This window comes from Gossypium raimondii, chromosome 5, assembly GCF_025698545.1.
Source record: "Gossypium raimondii isolate GPD5lz chromosome 5, ASM2569854v1, whole genome shotgun sequence".
Taxonomy (NCBI): Eukaryota; Viridiplantae; Streptophyta; class Magnoliopsida; order Malvales; family Malvaceae; genus Gossypium; species Gossypium raimondii.
This window is the reverse complement of record NC_068569.1, coordinates 730-20551: the sequence shown is the minus strand read 5'-3', so window position 1 is coordinate 20551 and position 19822 is coordinate 730. Positions and strand designations below refer to the sequence as shown.

General features: G+C 30.2%; 1 protein-coding gene across 1 annotated transcript; it reads left to right on the top strand.

The window, feature by feature from the left end:
• Positions 1–2858: 2858 nt before the first annotated feature.
• LOC105769079 (uncharacterized) lies at positions 2859–6182 on the top strand. The gene is made up of 7 exons (XM_012589482.2): positions 2859–3335; positions 3760–3846; positions 3955–4218; positions 4330–4494; positions 4609–4662; positions 4772–4918; positions 5463–6182. Exons 1-7 carry the CDS (start codon positions 3159–3161, stop codon positions 5838–5840), a joined length of 1272 nt encoding a protein of 423 aa, XP_012444936.1. The 5' UTR covers positions 2859–3158; the 3' UTR covers positions 5841–6182.
• The last annotated feature ends 13640 nt before the right edge of the window (positions 6183–19822 follow it).

Sequence of the window (19822 nt, the reverse complement as noted above, 5' to 3'; positions counted from 1 at the left end):
CAAAATAGATATTTATAGCAACAGTGATTTATATGAAATATAATTTTTTCTTCATTCACAATCTCAATATGATATCCATTATAAAGAGTATCTTTTAAAACTAACACAAGAACCATCACAAATTTTGTGCTTTTAGATATTGATATATTAGCTCTCATTGGAGCTTTCAACTAATTTTGTACTATCAAATATTGAAATAATATTTGTTTGTTTCAGAACCAAATAAGATAAATATTTTCTATCTATAATGATAGAATTCATTACTACATTTTCACATCCTTCCTCTGAATATTAACAAAAACAAAATATTTGGTCATACGCCACATATGTGGTTAATAATCTTTCATATCACATTGATAACATAGGTTATCTTTACCCTTTGAAGAGTTATTGAGAACTCTCATTGTTCTTAGTGGTCCATGATTATATCTTTTATTTTTTATCTTTGCATTTACTTCGGGGAATGCAACAGATCTGATAGGACAGACGTCCAACGCCTCCATTGATTATTTATTTCTTAATCACCATCGCAAAACATGTATGGATTTCAAATCAAAATCTATCTATTATAATTAGTCTCAAATTATAATAAACATGATATAATAAATCATAGTAAAATATACCTGAGATTCTTTAACATCATTATTATCACCCTAGCTATTATTATGAGCACTATTACAAGTAGTAAAAGAACTTTGTTTTTGTAATAATATTTATAATCTAATAGAAAAAAATCATTTAATAAGAAAAATTAAAATTTTCGTGTACGATGCTTGAAAGTTATCCCTACACATTGTACCAAATTTCAATACCACATATATGTTTTAAAATCTTTTGATGCTCTAATCAAATATTTATAAATTCAATTTAAAAGGTATAATACAATAATTTCAAGCATATTTAATAACAATAATTTAATCATCAAAATTTAGATACTTTGACAAAAAATGAGTTGGAAATTTGTTGGTAAAAGTATCACAGATGCCCTCAGTATATTATGAGTTAGATTGCATTTTATTTTTGTACTTAAAATGAATAAATTAATTCATGTATGTTAGATAAAAGAGCAAACATATCATTTTTTGTTAAAATTTCATCTATTTTATTTTTATAAATTGACATGATAAAATAATTAGATAGTTATGTGTCACGTGTACCTAAAATGACTAATTTTAATAGTATAAATAAATAAAATTTTTAATTAAATGATTAACTTACTATTTCATCTAACATAGAGTGATTAATTTATCAATTTCTAAATAGAAATAAAGTATAATATGATTTTAATATAAAATTCTCGTGATACTTTTATCAAATTTATTTGTTTGCATATGAAATGGAAAAGATAATGATGTGTACCAATTTAATTGACTTGTGAGAAATGTTTATATAATAAAATTTCCCATTTTATAATATTTTCAGAATCCATTATCATCCCTATCATGGGACTTAAGACACATGGTTTCTCTCTGTTATTGCCTCAGTGTAATTAGGGAGAAAAAGGCCGAGTATCTGGACAATTGTGGACCTGACTGTCCTTTCAAAAACGACAAACGATGCTCATGTGCCTACAGTAGTCCCCTTTGAAAATTGTTTTTGTCCCACTATTTCCATCACTTTTTTCACCACTTTCCCACAAATTTTTTCTTCCCCTAAAATCCAAAATTCTAAAAGTATTGCTTAAAAAAAGCCTTGGGAGGAGAATACTAACACCCCCCCCCCCAAAAAAAATGTAATATTTGATTTTCAATTGGGAGAATTTCAAGAAAAGGTGCCAAAAGTGTTGTAGTTATCTTATCTCTTTTTTCTTTTTAAGTTATCATGGTCCAGAATAATTGTAAGGTAATAACAATTTGTATAGTTAGTATATAAATGAAATGAAAATTATTTTAATGCTTCTACCGTTCAATGATTATAGAATCACCACTGGTAGAGTTTATGTGAGAAATCTGTTTATAAAAATTAAAAAAATTTAAAATATTTCTTTTAGTTTCTCTATATATTTATTAGAGTGAATTTAGTAACTGATTTTTCATATTTGATAAGCCCGATAAATATTTATTATAAGTTTTAAAATTGCTCCAAATTTAAAATAATTTTGAACCTTCAATTACTTATTAAGGTAAAAAGACTTATGTCATTTCATTTAAGTTATAAAATAAAAAATTTAAAATTATTTTATTTTAAGTTTAAATTTTATTATGTGTTAATTTTATTTATTTTATAAAAATAAAAAAAATAAAAATAAAAAATTATAACTTATTTCATAAAAATATAATCTTTTAATCGTTTCTTGAATTAAGTAATATCAAATTAACTCATAAAAATCAAAATTTTATTCATTATCAACATATATTCATAATCTTTTAAAAATCAAAATTTTTATTCATAAAAATGTTGATTATCAATATATTATATGAAGACAAATACGAATAAAAAAAGCGAATAACATAAGCGGGTACTTACTAAATTTTTGTTGGCAGCAGAAACATGGTTCAAATCCTTCTTGTTATTCCATTCCTCATTTGTTATATGTGAAAAAATTTAAAAACGATATAAACTTTTAGGTTTTATAAAAATATTAAATAAAATCAATATTTAATAATTTTTAGTAAATTTCTTAAATAATCTTTTAGTAAATAAAATCCATTCAAATGACAAGTTAAAAATGATAATACCATCATAATTGAGTAAACTCAAATATGTGATATTCAAAATCCTATTGAAATCATAAAAGTGAATAAAAAATATTGATTCTAAAGATTGATTGTATAGTACTAATTTTAAAAAATTTTCTATTACCTTTTTATTTATTTATTCATTGACATCTGGTTTTTGAGAGAGAGAAACCATAAGCTGGTGGGGGAGAGAGGAAAAAGAAGGAAAAAAAAAAGGTGGGGAGAGGGTGTGAAGAGAGAGAAATAATTTAATTTGGATTCTAGTGGAAAGTCAGGAAAAATCACTTCTTCAAAGTTTAAGGGACTTTTAAGGGTTCAATTCAGCTCCAACTTTCTCCTTCGCTGCTTTTGGTTTATGGTTGTCGATACCGCTGCTTGAAATCTAACCACCCTACACTGCACGAGGGGTGCTTAGGATATCGGAGCATTAGACCATACAGAAAAGAGGAAAATAATTTGGGTTTTTAGCAAAAAAAAAAAATGGGGGATGTGCATTTTAGCAGAGAGAGGGCAGGAAAAGTAGTGGTGCTAATTTTTTTCTGGACGCTGAGTTTGATCTCACTATCTTGCGCGGCTAGGCTAAGTGTGTCGAGACAGAAGCTCCAAGTGCAAAACCACTTGAACCGCTTGAACAAACCGGCTGTTAAAACCATCCAGGTAAACTTTTCTTCCATTATTGTTGGTTTGGTTCAAGGCCTTTTCGAAAATGAGCCCTAAAATCACTTAAGGGAAATGCTTCTTTCTGTTTTGATCTAATCTTCTGCCCCCTTTTTTTTTTTACAAAAAAAGCAAGCCATTTGGGGTCTTTAAAAGTAATTTCATGTTAATCCTGTGAACCAGCCTTGATTTATTCTTTTCTTTAGCAAATTTGACAGCTACCAAACGGGAAATAAATACAGATGTTTGTTGGTTTTCCGTGAAAATCAAGTGTTTTTTGGAGCTACCATTCTATCCGTGCATTACAAACAATGTCTTATTTATCCAAACTCTTTTGTGCATAGATTAGTTAGTAGTAGTAAAAATAGTATGTGTTGAGAATTTTAACAAATGGTGTAGTTTTGTTTTGAATGGTGGTGTACAGAGTCCGGATGGGGATATTATAGACTGTGTTCACCTCGCTCGTCAGCCAGCTTTTGATCATCCTTTTCTCAAAGACCACAAAATTCAGGTCCGTTCTTTGGCTCCTTTTTCCATTGTTGTTGTGCAATGGGCAGCTTTTCCATGTAGTTGGTATTAGGAAGGATTGAATTTTGTGTTTTGCGTTTTGATGCATTAGATGAGGCCTAGTTACCACCCAGAGGGTCTTTTTGACGAGAGCAAGGTCTCTGACACTGAGAAACCCAAAAAGGGCTCGAACCCCATAACTCAGTTGTGGCACATGAATGGTAAATGTCCTGAAGGAACCATTCCCATCAGAAGAACTAAGGAAGAAGATGTTCTGAGGGCAAGCTCAGTTAAAAGTTATGGTAGGAAGAAGCATAGGGCCACCCCTCAGCCCAGGTCTGCAGATCCCGATCTCATCAACGAAAGTGGTCATCAGGTAATATACAGGTGTTTCTTTTATCCGCTTAACAATTTAACTCATTCATGTTTATTATCATTTTTATTTTTACTTCTGTTTTTGCATGATTGTCTTGTTGGGGGCGATTAGCATGCAATAGCATATGTGGAAGGGGATAAGTATTATGGAGCTAAAGCAACCATAAACGTTTGGGAACCCAAAATACAACAGCCTAACGAGTTCAGCTTATCCCAGTTGTGGATTCTTGGAGGTTCTTTTGGTGAAGATCTTAATAGTATTGAAGCTGGTTGGCAGGTAAGTACTATAGTCGTTTTGCTCTGAACAATTGGTCTACCTGGTTTCAATTTTTTATGTGCCAGCCATTCATTTTAATTCTTATAAAAGGTGTATGCATGTCAATGCAAACAGGTTAGCCCAGATCTCTATGGTGACAACAATACAAGACTTTTCACCTATTGGACCGTGAGTCTACTGCTTATAGTTTTTCACATTTTCCCTTAGATTAATGGTCATATTTCTCAGTATTTATTAGGATTTCCTCACACCGTTTCATGGTTAATGTGTGTTACAGAGTGATGCATATCAAGCTACAGGCTGCTACAATCTCCTCTGTTCTGGTTTCATTCAAATTAACAGTGAAATAGCAATGGGGGCAAGCATATCTCCTGTTTCTGCTTATCGAAATTCCCAATATGACATCAGTATACTTGTATGGAAGGTAAAAGGGAAAAAAAGGTTCAATTATTAAGATTCTGAACACTGATGATAGTTCATTATTATGATTTTAAAAACTAGCCAAAGGAGGATTGGTACTGCCAACTATGCATGTGAGCATGAATGGAATTTGTCCTTTGAAACGAGCTAACTTCGCCTTATGAAATGCATTATTATATTTTTGCAATACTAGCAGCCAAAACAGTGCCTCTCTCTCTCTCTCTCTATATATATATATATAATTGAGGGTTAGGAGACCAGAAGAAACACAGTGGCGATTCAGAGGTTCTATAATCTTTTGCGTGATCTTTCTGGTACATTTGTACACTTTATGTGATTGGTTGGGATTGCTTGCGCCTATCCATTTATTTTACTGCCACAACATCTCTTGCATCCTTATTTTTGGTTTTTTACATAATAAATGTGCTTATTGGCGCGGTTTTCTTAAAAACAGTGGCTTTACAAGTAAACCGCCCTTGCTTCTGCTATGCATCTAAATCTATGTTATGAACATGACGTATTTAACTGTGTGGGAAACTGCTTTGTAGGATCCTAAGGAAGGGCATTGGTGGATGCAGTTCGGTAATGATTATGTGTTGGGTTATTGGCCTTCCTTCTTATTCTCCTACTTGGCGGACAGTGCTTCGATGATTGAGTGGGGAGGTGAGGTTGTGAATTCAGAACCAGATGGTCGTCACACTTCCACTCAAATGGGCAGTGGCCGTTTCCCCGAAGAAGGTTTTGGCAAATCTAGTTATTTCAGGAACATACAGGTTGTTGATGACTCCAATAATCTCAAGGCTCCCAAAGGGCTTGGCACCTTTACAGAACAATCAAACTGCTATGATGTACAAACAGGGAGCAACGGGGATTGGGGCCATTACTTTTATTATGGGGGCCCTGGTAAAAACCCCAATTGTCCTTAAGAGCAAGAGGGAAAGCACCTTTTTCTTTTTGGCGTTGTGTTTTCTACCCTTGTTCCCGTGTATCATTCAAACCCTAGTGTACTGTCTCCTCTTCTATATCTTTTTGGTTTTTACTATTAGGTTGGGTTAGTAACCTCTCTAGCGGGAAAATTAGTTTTGACTCTGGTTGTTTTACTTGAAAAAGATCCCATCCCATGTAAGTGGTCTGGAATTCGGCCAAGTTTCTGAAAAAGCCAAAGAGGAACTGGCCTTTGTTGTTACTCTTTGTAATTCTATTTCTTTGTTTAATACGTTCTCGGAGCGGTTTGGTTTGTTATTGTTAATGAATGGAGCTCTTTAAAATATTGCTCTCGCCTCACCACAAATAATACTTGAATCCATTTCCATTCTATGAATTACATTCACTGTTAAGAAGGTTGACGTGTTACTCAAAGCCAACAATTATTTCGGGTTGCGAACCATAGTGATGGGATGGTGGGTCCCGCGTACGTTACCTGTAATTTTTTTAGCTCATCAGAATTTGGTACTATTTGAAAAAGCTCGTTTGTAATTGTATTGATAATGGGAGGTGCTGCATGTGAGTGGATGACAGTGCTTTTTCCATCCCATCACTGATGATGACCCCGCCTTTTTCTTTTGTAAAGCTAGCCAACCCCACCCAACTTCCGAAAAAGCCCCCATCACGGTCACTAATGCATTAAATCCTATTGTCTATTCCTTTAAATTAGGCTAGCTGCGGTTTGGATTCCTTTCATCATATTTATGAGTACAATAACCACTTAAACTTTTCCATTTTTTTTTCTTTCAAAATTTACTCGAATAAATTAATTATTTAAGAAAATAATTTAGATGTAAAATCTTGTATAAAAATGACATTTTTTTATAATGCATATTAGTATCAACAATCTCACCGTCAGTATCACCCGCCATCATCCCTTAGTAATTATCCGGTCTATTAAAAATGAACTTTTTTTGGGCCGACATTGTGTTCTCTGGCATTACTATGTATTTTTTTCAACTACACCTAAAAATACGAGTATTTCAGTATTAAAAAAAGAAAAAAAATAATATATATTTTATTCATGTTGCTGGCACTGGTGAGTTTAATTTTTTTTTTGTGTCGAAGTTGTCCTTGCCAACACCTTTTTTCAAAATTTTTTTTGGGTACCGTGTTGAATTGAATGAGAAGAGAGATTTGAAGAAAAAAAACACAGTATCACTAGAGAAGAAGCACTAAATATTTGAGAAGAAAAGAAAATATTTTAAATTTAATTTATTTATCATAGTACTTAGTAAACAAAGGAAACAAGAAAAAAAAAGATGAAAAAATCCAACGGTCAATAAAAATGGAATTGTTAATATAATCATAAATGTAGTGCAACCTTCCATTTTCTTCTTCACTGTTGGATTTTTTTTTTTCATCTTCTTCTTCTCTTGTTTTCTTTGCCTACTAGTACTATTATAAGTAAACTAAATTCAAAAGCATTTTCTTTTTCTTCTTAAATATTCAATGCTTCGTCTTTACAGGTAGTGTGTTATTTTCTTCAAATATATTTTCTCATGCAACTGAAGGTTTAAGAGTCACATTATCTAAAACTTAAAGAAGAACCAAGTTGGTTTTGGTAGAAGGAATATATACCCAATATTATAACATTTAATTTGGCTAAACAAACAAACCTCCCAAACTAGCCTACTTGAAACAGAAACCTTAGAAATTCTGGGCAAGTTGTGACAATTTTAAATGTTTTAAGCCCCAAGTTCTTAGGTATTTGGTTACTCTTCTTAATGAAACGAAGTTTCTTTTTTCAAAATTACATTTGAACTTTAAATTAATATCCTTAAAATCACCAAATTTTTGAAAGAGCATAGAGTTTGGATGGCTTGAAATGAGCTAAAAAGTTAACAAAATTCTTATATATAGAATAAAATTATTTTTGATTTTATTTTATTTTAATATTATTGTTGGTCATATTATGTTTTATTAAGTTAAACATCATATTAAATTAATTTCCAATTTTAAAATTTTAAATTTATATATATTACAAAATTGTAGAATTATCACACTTGTTTAATTACTCAGGAAATTACCGCACAACTGAAATGTCTTGGAATCGAAACCTTAAGTTGAAATTGAAATCGAAAGTCTAAACTAAAGTTGAATCTAAAACACTAAACTGAATCCCTTAACTGAAATCTAAGTCGAGACCCAAACCAAAAGGCTTTCAACATACTTGGGTAATTAAATTTAAGGCATTTTAACCATCTAATGTTGTTCATTCTAGTCCAACTTTAATTAGTTTCTATTGTATGAAATGAGATTTTTCCATTATTATGTTTATGTAGCCAAATTGAGTTCTATGTTAAAAGAACTAAGTTCCAAAAATAGTCTACTTGAAACTGAAAATTTAGAAATTCTGTGCAAGTTGAGACGATTTTCATTGTTTTAACCCCCAAAATCATAGGCTTTTGGTTACCCTTTTCAATGAAACTAAATTTATTGTTTTAGAATTACATTTGAGCTTTAAATTATTATTCTTATAACCACCAAATTTTTGAAAGAGGATAAAGTTTTGATGGCTTTAAATGAGTCAAAAGTTATGGAAGTTCTGAAATATAGAATACAGACATATTCGATTTTATTTCATTGTAAAACTATTGTTGGCCAAATTATGTTTTAATAAGTTAAATATCTTATTAAATTAATTTTCAAAATTTCTTGTTTAATTTTTATATTTATACATATTACAAAACTATAGAATTACCGCACTTATTTAGTTACTCAAGAGGTTATCGCACAATCGAAATGTCTTGGAATCAATATCCAAAATTGAAACCAACACCAAACCCCCAAACAGAAATTGAAATTAAAACCCCAAACCAAAACCCAATATGAACCTAAATTGAAACACCAAACTTAAGGCTTTCAACATATTTGGGTAACTAAATTTTAGTATTTTTAAAAACATCTATTGTTGATCATTCTAGCCTAACTTTAAGTAATTTCTATTGTATGAAATTTGATCTTTCCATTGGAATGTTTTGCTTGCCAAATTGAGTTCTGTGTTTAAAAACTAAGCTCCTAAAGTAGCCTACTTGAAACAGAAAACTTAGAAATTCAGGGTAAGTTGTGACGATTTTCAATATTTTGAGCCCAAAAACTTAGGCTTTTGATTACTCTTTTTGATGAAACAAAACTTCTTGTTTTAGAATGGAGAAGGAAGAAAATGAGTAAATCGTGAAATATAAAAAAAATAAAAAAGGAATCGTGATTTCGATTTGACTCATATCAACTCATTTAAGCATGGTTAGGCATTTTTCTAGTCTCACTCGAACAAGAGGCCTGAGATATTACTCCCATTGTGCAACGACCCAATTTAATTGTTGTCTGAAAATATTAGCTCAAAATCGAATTTCTTAAATTGAATTAATGGGAATACTAATCGACGAATTTATGTATCGAGTATGAAGTTATAATATTGAATTATTAAATAATTAAATTGAGAAAGTTGTTAATTATAGTAGAAGGATCACAAGTGAAATTCGATTGAGGAAATGTTTGAGATGTTAAGTGGCAATTGAACCAAGGACCAAATAATTATTTAACCATCCTTAATTCATTATTAGTGGAATGGAATGATATTTCCCATCCATGTACACGATGCTAGTTAACTTTAGATCATGTCCATCCATTATCGTACCATAATTCACTAAGATAAGGGAATTTTATTTGATTTTTTTTTTTGTGGATTCTTGATCATTCAAGCTAATTAGCATATTCAACCCAAGTGTTAATTTCTCATTTGTGGAGTTATTTCAAGGTGACATGGTTGAGTTTTTAGTGAAATTGACACTTGAAGTGAAGAATTGATGAATGCTATACTTAGATTATATTAAGATCGTGTTGAAACACACTGGAAGTGTTGAGTTAAGCTTGAATTTAAGATAAGTTTTTTAGTTAATTATATGTTATTAGGGATCAAATTGTAGAGAATGAAAGTTATTGGACATAAATGTCATGAATTGATAGCTTGAAGTCCCTAAAGCATGAGTTAAGAAAATAATAAATAATGAGTTACGAAAATTTTGGATATTGAAGTCGGGACTTAATTCTAAAAGTGTGCAATTATTCTTGGTTGTTGGCTATACATTTATTGAATGTAAATAATATCATTTTTGAAAACAAAATATCGTATGTAGTGGAGACGAGATTGGATTGTCGAGGGGCAAAGGCGAAAATATTGATGTTAATTATTGCTTTGTGTAACATCCGCAAAATCTCCTTAATCGTAACAGTGTTATTTTGAGCAAGTACGAGTCTTATTTTTTAAAATAAATAAAATGTGATTTATTAGTGCTAGTAGAGAAGATAGTAGAAGATTAGAGAAAATTCAAAAACTGATATATTGAGAAATATTAATTTAGGGTATAGGCTAAATTATAAGATTTTCCAAGTCTGTATGGTCAAAGTGAGAAAATTAGACTATGAAAAGAATTAAATTGAATTAGTAGTGCGATGTGTAAGGATAAAGAGTAAGTGGATAAGTAACATGGATAGATCTTTATTATTAAGTTATAATATTTTATTATCTATAATTATTATTACATTACAACAATTATTAAAGGTTATTACAAGCTAAAATCACCAAATTTTCATAGCAAACATTAGTTAAATCAAGTTACTCATAGACTAGAAAATATAGATAGTGTGAGAAACACAAATTCTAAGATAAAATTTTCATGATTTAAAATTAGTATCATGTTTATTTTAGTTTCTTGAGCATGAAAGTGAAATTATGCATATGTAAACAAATTACACAAAAGAAGTTGAAAGGAGTGTAGAAAAGGGGAAAAAAGCAAATAAAGCTTGAAAGAAATAAAGCCTAGATAAAATTTGTAAATACATTTTGAATTCTTTTTATCATGTAAACAAATTAGATGTAAAATAAAAACTAATTTGATAGCTATGTGAATTTGAGATATAAATGATGAGAAGTTAATTATTGACAAAATTGTAACACCCCTAATTCGTATCTATCGTCATAATAGGGTTATAGAGCATTCTTGGAGTTTACAAATTAATTTACAAACATTTCATTTCATCAAGCATTCATATTTATAACCAATAAAAATTAAAACATTAATGAGCTAACGTTGGCCAATATAACTTTTTGACATTTTACAAATTTACCCTTAAAATTATACTTTTATTCAATTTAGCCTGAACCTAAAACATGCAAATTAGCCATTTTAATGAAAACTCATGCTAGTTGAATAATTATATATTTTCCTCCTCCTCCTCTCCATTCCACATCCTTAATGTATATAACATGCTTATATGTAACATTATCTATAATTTCACTATTTATTTATATGTTCATTCAAAGTGTCCACTTGAGTCATAGTCACTAAATTATTTATATCTTGAACTACCGAACTCAATTAAGATCCTATAAATTTATATGAAACTAGACTCACAAAATTAGTATCATGTTTATTTTAGTTTCTTGAGCATGAAAGTGAAATTATGCATATGTAAACAAATTACACAAAAGAAGTTGTAAGGAGTGTAGAAAAGGGGAAAAAAAGCAAATAAAGCTTGAAAGAAATAAAGCCTAGATAAAATTTGTAAATACATTTTGAATTCTTTTTATCATGTAAACAAATTAGATGTAAAATAAAAACTAATTTGATAGCTATGTGAATTTGAGATATAAATGATGAGAAGTTAATTATTGACAAAAATTGTAACACCCCTAATTCGTATTTATCGTCATAATAGGGTTATAGAGCATTCGAGTTTACAAATTAATTTACAAACATTTCATGTCATCAAGCATTCATATTTATAACCAATAAAAATTAAAACATTAATGAGCTAACGTTGGCCAATTTAACTTTTGACATTTTACAAATTTACCCTTAAAATTGTACTTTTATTCAATTTAGTCCCTGAACCTAAAACATGCAAATTAGCCATTTTAATGAAAACTCATGCTAGTTGAATAATTATATATTTTCCTCCTCCTCCTCTCCATTCCACATCCTTAATGTATATAACATGCTTATATGTAACATTATCTATAATTTCACTATTTATTTATATGTTCATTTAAAGCTGTCCACTTGAGTCATAGTCACTAAATTATTTATATCTTGAACTAACGAACTCCGAATTAAGATCTTATAAATTTATATGAAACTAGACTCACATATCTTCTTACCATAAAATTTTCAGAATTTATGGTTTATCCAATAAGTGCATTTTATTCTTTAAAGTCATCCCTATTCTGCAGTCTAACAGTTTCGACCCTTCTTCAATAAAAATTAACTATCTCCTCGTACGGGATTCAGATTATGTTACCGTTTGTTTCTATTGAAAATAGACTCATTAAGGATTTAAAAATATAAATTTAAGCCCCTAATTATATTTCTCAAAATTTTAATGATTTTCCAAATTCAAAACAGGGGAACCCGAAATCATTCTGACATTGTCTCACAAAATTTATTATATCTCATGATTTACAACTCCATTGCTTACACCGTTTCTTCTATGAGATACTAGACTCATTAAGATTTAATTTCATATTTTATTCATCTTCTAATTTGATTCCCAAAATTTTTGGTGATTTTTTAAAGTTAGACTACTGCTGCTGTCTAAAACTGTTTTAATGCAAGATGTTGATTACTAAGTTTAAAACTCCCTTATTCTTTTTTTCTATAATATTTCCTGTAATACCCGATTTTTACCCCGGGTACAAATAAAAATGCCCCCAAAAGAAATAGCCCAATTACAACCAAATAAGCCCAAACTCAGACATGATTTTCGAGGCCCAAATACAGTGGCCCAAAACAGATGAATAAACCCTAGGGTTTCTATAGAGTTCATCAGCGCCGTAGCCACCAAGCCCCGCGCGATCTTCACCTGCAAGAAACAAACAACAAAAAAGGAAAGAAAATCAAAGATTTGCAGATCAAATAAGATCAAACAAATTTTCTTTTTGATTTTTTATTCTTATTTCGGCTATAAAAAGCCACTGAATATACTGTAAGAGGGATCCCGAAAAAATCAAGAAAAAAAAAGCATTTCCACACAAAAAGAGCAACTGAAATACAAATTAGAAAATCAATCGAAAACGCAAAAAGGTTGATATATTTTCTCGTTTCGTTATCTATTTTCTTTTTATTTTTTTACTTACTAAAATAAAACAAAATAAAAGGTAAAGAGACTCACCATGATTTATTCAAACGTGCAGCGATTGAGGTGTAATCTCGAGGATAGACGGTCGGAAGCTGAAGATTTTCTCGAAGTTAGGGGCTTTTCCGGCCATATTTCAAAAGATTTGAACCCATATTTGGGGTTTAAAGGGTTAAAAGGGCCAAGAAGGAAATTTTCCCTTTTCCTACCACCAGCAGACGACAGTCTTGGCGTCAAGATCTAAGAATGACGCGGTGGCTGATGGATCGGCCGATGACCTGGACCCCGCCGCATTTAATGGGGAGGAGACTTTTTTGGGAAAGGTTTTTGTTTTTGTTTTTTTGTTTTTTTAAATAGGCTTAAAATGATTTTTTTTTATGAGTAGGGGGCTTTTATAGGGTACCAAACTGCACTGCTTTGGAGACCCCTGACGCCCAAAACAAATGGCGTGCTTGGGGAGGCCGACCCGACTCTGACCCGACCCGGTCTAGGATCCGCGTGTTATTGAGCGGAGGGGTAAATTGCACTTTTAGCCCCTCCGCCTTTTAATATTTTTACAATTAAGTTTATTTTATTTTTAAAATTCGCCTTTAATCTATTTTCAATTTCAATTTGGTCCATCTGGAACGACGCCATTTAGAGGAAAAGGGAAAATTGCTCTTGCAGTCCCTCCATGATTATTTGTGCGTTCAATATGGTCCTTTTGGCTTTATTTATTTGCGGATTTACCCCAGATTTTTTATTTGCAGTTCAATTTAGTCCTTTTTATATCTTTCTTAAAATTAGTTAATTTTAATAATGTAATTATTATTATTTTATTATTTATTGTTTTCTAATGTACAATTTTATTTTTTCAACTAATATTTTTCTCATATTTATATATAAACATATATATTTTTTAATGTAGATATTATCTAATTATTTTTGAATATGCTATTGTATTTACATATATATACGTATATATTTTTTATATATTTTGAAAATGCTTAAATACATATTTATATTTTCAACACATATATTTTAAAAATCTTATATATGTATATTTATATATTTTCTTTATTTTCATAAATGCATTATATATTTATAGAAATTTTATAATTCAAAATTTTATATGTAAATCATGTGTCTGTTGTTTTTATTCCTCATAATTTCAATGAATATATTATGTACCTTTTATTCTTTATGTAATTTGTTTAATTCCTTCTTTTGTTTATCGATTTATGTTTTCATTTATATTTTAAAAGCATGTTTTTTATTTTGCTCATTTATTTGATGCTTTGCATGTCATTGATTGATTTTTATTTATTTATTTATATTATTTCTATACAATTTTCGTATTTATTATTGTTATTTGTTATTGCGACATTTATACATGCATTCAATATAAATTACATCACTTTTTTACTCGAGTTTAAAAATAGAAAATTTTTAAAATTGAGATAATACTCGTATTTAGGATTTTCAAGTAAATTGAGCCCTAACGCATTGGGTTCCAATTTTCTTCATTAAATCTAACAATCGAGAATTGCTCATTAATAAAAAAACAAAATGAAAATGTAACAGCCCAATTTTGACCCTAATCGGATAGAGTGATTTCGGGACCATGATACGAGTCAGAAAAATATTTTTATAATGTTTTTAATGTGTATCACAGTTTAAGTTATATGTGTGAAAATTTCATGTGAAAATTTGATAGTTTGAAGGCTCAATTTGATAAAAAGGGCTTAATCGCGTAAAATAAAAATTTAGTGGTTAAATATGAAAGTACCTAATTGTTGTTGTCTTTTTAAATGGAAGGTTTAAAAGTGTAATAAGACCAAAAATAAGATAGTGGGTGGCAATAGTCAACATTACCCTTATATTATATGTTTATTAAATTAATTAATAAATGTTAAATAAGTAAAATAATAAATAAATAATATATGTTATGTTAAAACATAAAAAAAATGGCCATCTCATCATCTTTCTTAGCCGAAATGAACAAAGAAGAAAACCATTAAAGCTTATTAGGGATTCGGCACTTTACTAGCTTGATTAAGGTATGAAATTGTTTCGGTTTTTGATAATTTTTACGTTTTTGAGATCGTTGCTTTGAATACTTCAAAACCCATGTCTTAATTTTGTGAATTGTGGATGATTTTGAAATGTGCCATTGATGAATGTTTGAGTTTTATGATGTTAGTAGGTGAAATATGAAATATATTTGTTAGATTAACATGTTTTATTTTTGAATTTTGGTGAAATTGAGTAATTAGGGTTAAATTGTGAAAATAAATTTTAAGGGACTAAAATGCTAAATAAATGAAAAATATGGAGTTGTATAGACACTAGGAATATTCGCCCTTAAGGAGTGTAGTCAAATTTTGTGTATTTTGTGTTTTATCCAATAGGGATTAAATTGTAAAAAGTGTAAATGTTAGGGCAAAATGGTAATTTACCCATTTATGTGTTTTTGGATTAAATTGAATGTAATTATATTTAAACTAGCTTACTTTGAATATAATTAGATCAAGAATCAAGAAATCGTAATTGGATCGGGAAAAACTAAAGTTGTCGAGTAATCGTCTGTTTCAATTTACACCGTCCGAGGTAAGTCTATTAGCAAAATAATGTTATTAAACTAGAATATATATATATATATATATATATATATATATATATATATATATATATATATGGAAATCTATCATTTATTTAATAAGTTGAATTAACTTTGTTAATTTCATATTGTTAATGAATATACAAGTTGAAATTGGTAGGTTGAAATTTTATTGTACAAATATTGTATATGTTATATCATGTATGTTTGAGTTTAATAAGATGAAATTAATAGCATAAATTATATAAATATAGAATGATGTTCGAATTTATAATACAAATTCTTTGAGTTGAACTTAATGTTATAAATTGTATATATATATGTGGTTCAATAAATGATGTAATGTTTTTGAATTGAATGTAATGTTATGAAATATATATATATATATATATATATATATATATATATATATATATATATATATATATATATAGAGGATTGAATATAAGATACAAGTTTCTTCGAAATGAACTTAATGTTAATAATTATATATAATTATACATGTGGATTGAAGATAGGATTTGAGTTTCTTGAGTTGAATTTAATGTTATGAATCATGTATATGTGGTTCGAATGTGAGGTTGCTATGAAGAGTTGAATATAAAACAATTCTTATCGAGATATAGTTATTGAGAAAGATTTATGTGAATTATAAAGAATTATATGAAAGATTAACTTTGTATTTGAGTTATTCAGGCTATGTGCCTAGCAGGCTTAATGCCGGTGAAATAATTCAGACTTTACGTCTAGCAGGCTTAATGCCGGTGATACATTTCGGACTATAGGTCTAGCAGGCTAAAAGCCGGTGTATCGAATCAGGTTTTAAAACCTAGCAGGCTAAGTGCCGGTGAATCTATTTAAGTTATGTGAGAATATGCAATTGATATATTTATGATTTTGATTATATGAAATTGATGAATACATAAACATTCAGATTTTACATGCTTGGTGAGTATTCACCTACATTCGGGTTTTGCATTGGTTAAATATAATTGTATGCTTTCGGTATATATATAATTAATAAAAGCATATGTATATTAAGTATATGCGATTGTTGAATTTATAATTACGTATGGTGATATGCGGTTGTTAAATATATATATATTGAGCCTATGTGTTTGATAATTATTTATGTATGTATTTGAGGTATATATATAAATGTGCTCATTTATATATATATGAAGAATATATATATATTGAATGTAGGTATTAGCTATGCATTCGTGTATAAATTTATAATGAGTATATATATATATATACACAAACGATTATACAATGTGATTGGTATATATGTGTATGAGTAATTATATGCATATGATAAGTACATATGTGCATTCGGATGTATGCAGTAATAAAGATGCATACACATTCGGTTATAAAATTGTTAAACATATGTTTATATATATGAAATCGGATATTTATGTTAAAATGTTTATACATTCGATTTTATTTTAAATTGTTGACAATTATGCGTATGTATACTTGTCTATAGACATTTGTTAATGTAAATGGTGTTTGTGAATTCATTAAGTGTACCAGAAATTTTATAATTTATATATATATATATATTCATGGTTATGCTATAGACTTACTAAGCTATAAAAGCTTACTTTGTTTACTTATGTCTTCCTATTTTATAGACTTAAAGATCAAGCTTCAAGCTTGGGGATCGTCAACAAGTTCATTACCCTATCTATTATCTCGGTATTTAAAATATTTAAATTCTAACTATGGCATGTATAGACTAGATAAATGTTTTGAAAGTTGTATTTTGTTGTATTGTATATGATTATAATAGCCATACTAAAATGGTTTATCATCTTATGGATTTGCTAGTTTGCAATATCTTTATTAGTTAGATTTTAATGTCTTTGTTTTTTTTTCTTAAAAATGGTTGGAAGGGAGAAGTTTAAAATTTTGCATTTTGTTTTATAATAGACTAAGCTTATTATATTTAAATATATATATATTTAATATATATGTATTGAATTTGAGATGGTTGTGTTTGTTCAGTAATGCCTCGTAACCCTAATTCGGTGACAAATATGGGTAAGGGGTGTTACAGAAAAGCTTGTTGTTGGAAATTTAATATGTTGCATCCTAACGTATTGGATGTGACGTATTGATTTCTCGAGACAAAGATTTTTTTAACAAAAATATAATAACAAATGAAATATTCCAAGTTTAGGGTTTTAAGAAATTGTGCCCTAACGTATTGGACCGCGATTTCTTTATAAACCTTAAACAAATGAATGTTCCTTTAAATTTTATTACACAAGTATTTTGGACTAATTCATTTTCGACGAATTAGAATGTCGTGCCCTAATGTATTGGGTGTGACATTTTCTTTCTCCGAAATGATAAGAGTTTTAATAAGTAACGTTTTTTAAGTTTTTATTAAGGATCATATTTTTAAAATTTTGAAATGAAGACACTAATTAATTAACTAGGTACCAATTTTGGGCGTTACGAGGGTGTTAATTTTTCCTCGTACGTAACAGACTCCCGGATCCATTTTTCTAAAACTCGTAGATCAAAGCTATTTTTTTAGGTGATCCAATCTCACCTTAATAAAAGATTGGTGGTGACTCCCAATTTTTGATTTTTTAAGTCGACAACTAAAATATTTGTTTTCAAAAAAGTTGGTTTCGATAGTTTGGCGACTCCGCTGGGGACTTTTTTTTAAAAATAAGAGAGTCGAGCCACAAAGTTGATTAATTTTTGTCTTATGGTCGAAAAAATAAATTTTAAAAATTCATGATATTCTTTTTGCATTCATTATTTTCTTGCTTAATTGATCTAAGTATTGTTTGCATTACACATTACATGAATTGAATTATCTTACCCTTCTAAGTGGGAGTGAGAAACTCTTCCTTCGTGAGGTTTTCGCCTCCGTATAGGATAGTGGATCGCTTTCGGAATACATCGGTACCTATGCCTTCGTGAGATTTTCATCTCCGTATAGTCATAGGGAAAATGTATTCCCCAGAATTGAACTTGATCTATATGAGCCTATAATGGGTGAAGATCGAGGAATCTGCTAGTTCGGGTACCTTTGCCCTAGAAGCCGAACTTCATATAGTGAACATTAGGAATCCACCTTAGGTAGAACTACACTGAACCCTAGTAGATATCCAAATAGGTGTTTTACTATTTATTGATTATGTTTGTATGATACTGGCTTTTTTTTTTATTTTGATTGCATGACATGGCATCTCATTTCATTATAAAAGGCGTTGGTTCATATTCAGTTGCTAGATAGAAAGCTTATCATGGAAAAAGAGTTTCTTGATAAAGTGATGGATAATGCGGTTGTCCGAACTTGGTCTGAAACGACACAGCAAGAGAAAGGCGATAGTTTGGCTGACGGATATGTATCAAAATTGTGGGATTCTGTCACAGCTTATTTAGGGTTTAGGGTTTAGGGTTTTAGGGTTTAAGGTGTAGGGTTTTAGGGTTTAAGGTTTAGGGTTTAGAGTGTAGGGTTTCAGGGTGTAGGATTTTAGGGTTTAGGGTTTAGGGTTTAAGGTTTAGGGTTTAGAGGTTTGGGGTTTGGGGTTTAAGGTTTAGGGGTTTAGGGTTTAGGGGTTTGGGGTTTAGGGTTTAGGGTTTAGGGGTTTGGGGTTTTAGGGTTTGGAGTTTGTCATTAAGGGTTTATGGTTTAGGGTTTAGGGTTTAGGGTTTTAGGGTTTAGGGTTTTAGGGTTTAGGTTTTAAGGTTTAGGGTTTTAGGGTTTAGGGTTTAGGGTCTAGGGCTTAGGGTCTAGGGCTTAGGGCTTAGGGTTTAGGGCTTAGGGTTTAGGGCTTAGGGCTTAGGGCTTAGGGCTTAGGGCTTAGGGCTCAGGGCTTGGCCTCAGGCTCAGGCTCAGGCCTGAGGGTTCCTGGGGTTGAGGTTGAGGGGGTTGGGGTTGAGGTTGGGGTTGGGTTTAGGGTTCGGGGTTCCTAGGTTTGGGTTTGGGGTTTGTGGTTTAGGGTTTAGGGGGTTTAGGTTTAGGTTTAGGTTTAGGGTTTAGGGGTTTAGGTTTAGGTTTTTTTTGGGGGTTTAGGGTTTTAGGGGTTTAGGTTTAGGGTTTGGGGTTTAGGGTTTTGGGGTTTAGGTTTAGGTTTTAGGGGTTTAGGGGTTTAGGGTTTAGGGGGTTTGGGTTTAGGGTTTAGGTTTAGGGGGTTTAGGGGTTTAGGTTTTAGGGTT

Bases quoted from the DNA above. Each gene is read 5' to 3' on its own strand.
- LOC105769079 (XM_012589482.2), top strand. From the start codon at position 3,159: ATGGGGGATGTGCATTTTAGCAGAGAGAGGGCAGGAAAAGTAGTGGTG. The intron at 3,847-3,954 runs GTCCGTTCTTTG...TTGATGCATTAG, and splicing joins TCAAAGACCACAAAATTCAG to ATGAGGCCTAGTTACCACCC. The intron at 4,919-5,462 runs GTAAAAGGGAAA...ACTGCTTTGTAG, and splicing joins TCAGTATACTTGTATGGAAG to GATCCTAAGGAAGGGCATTG.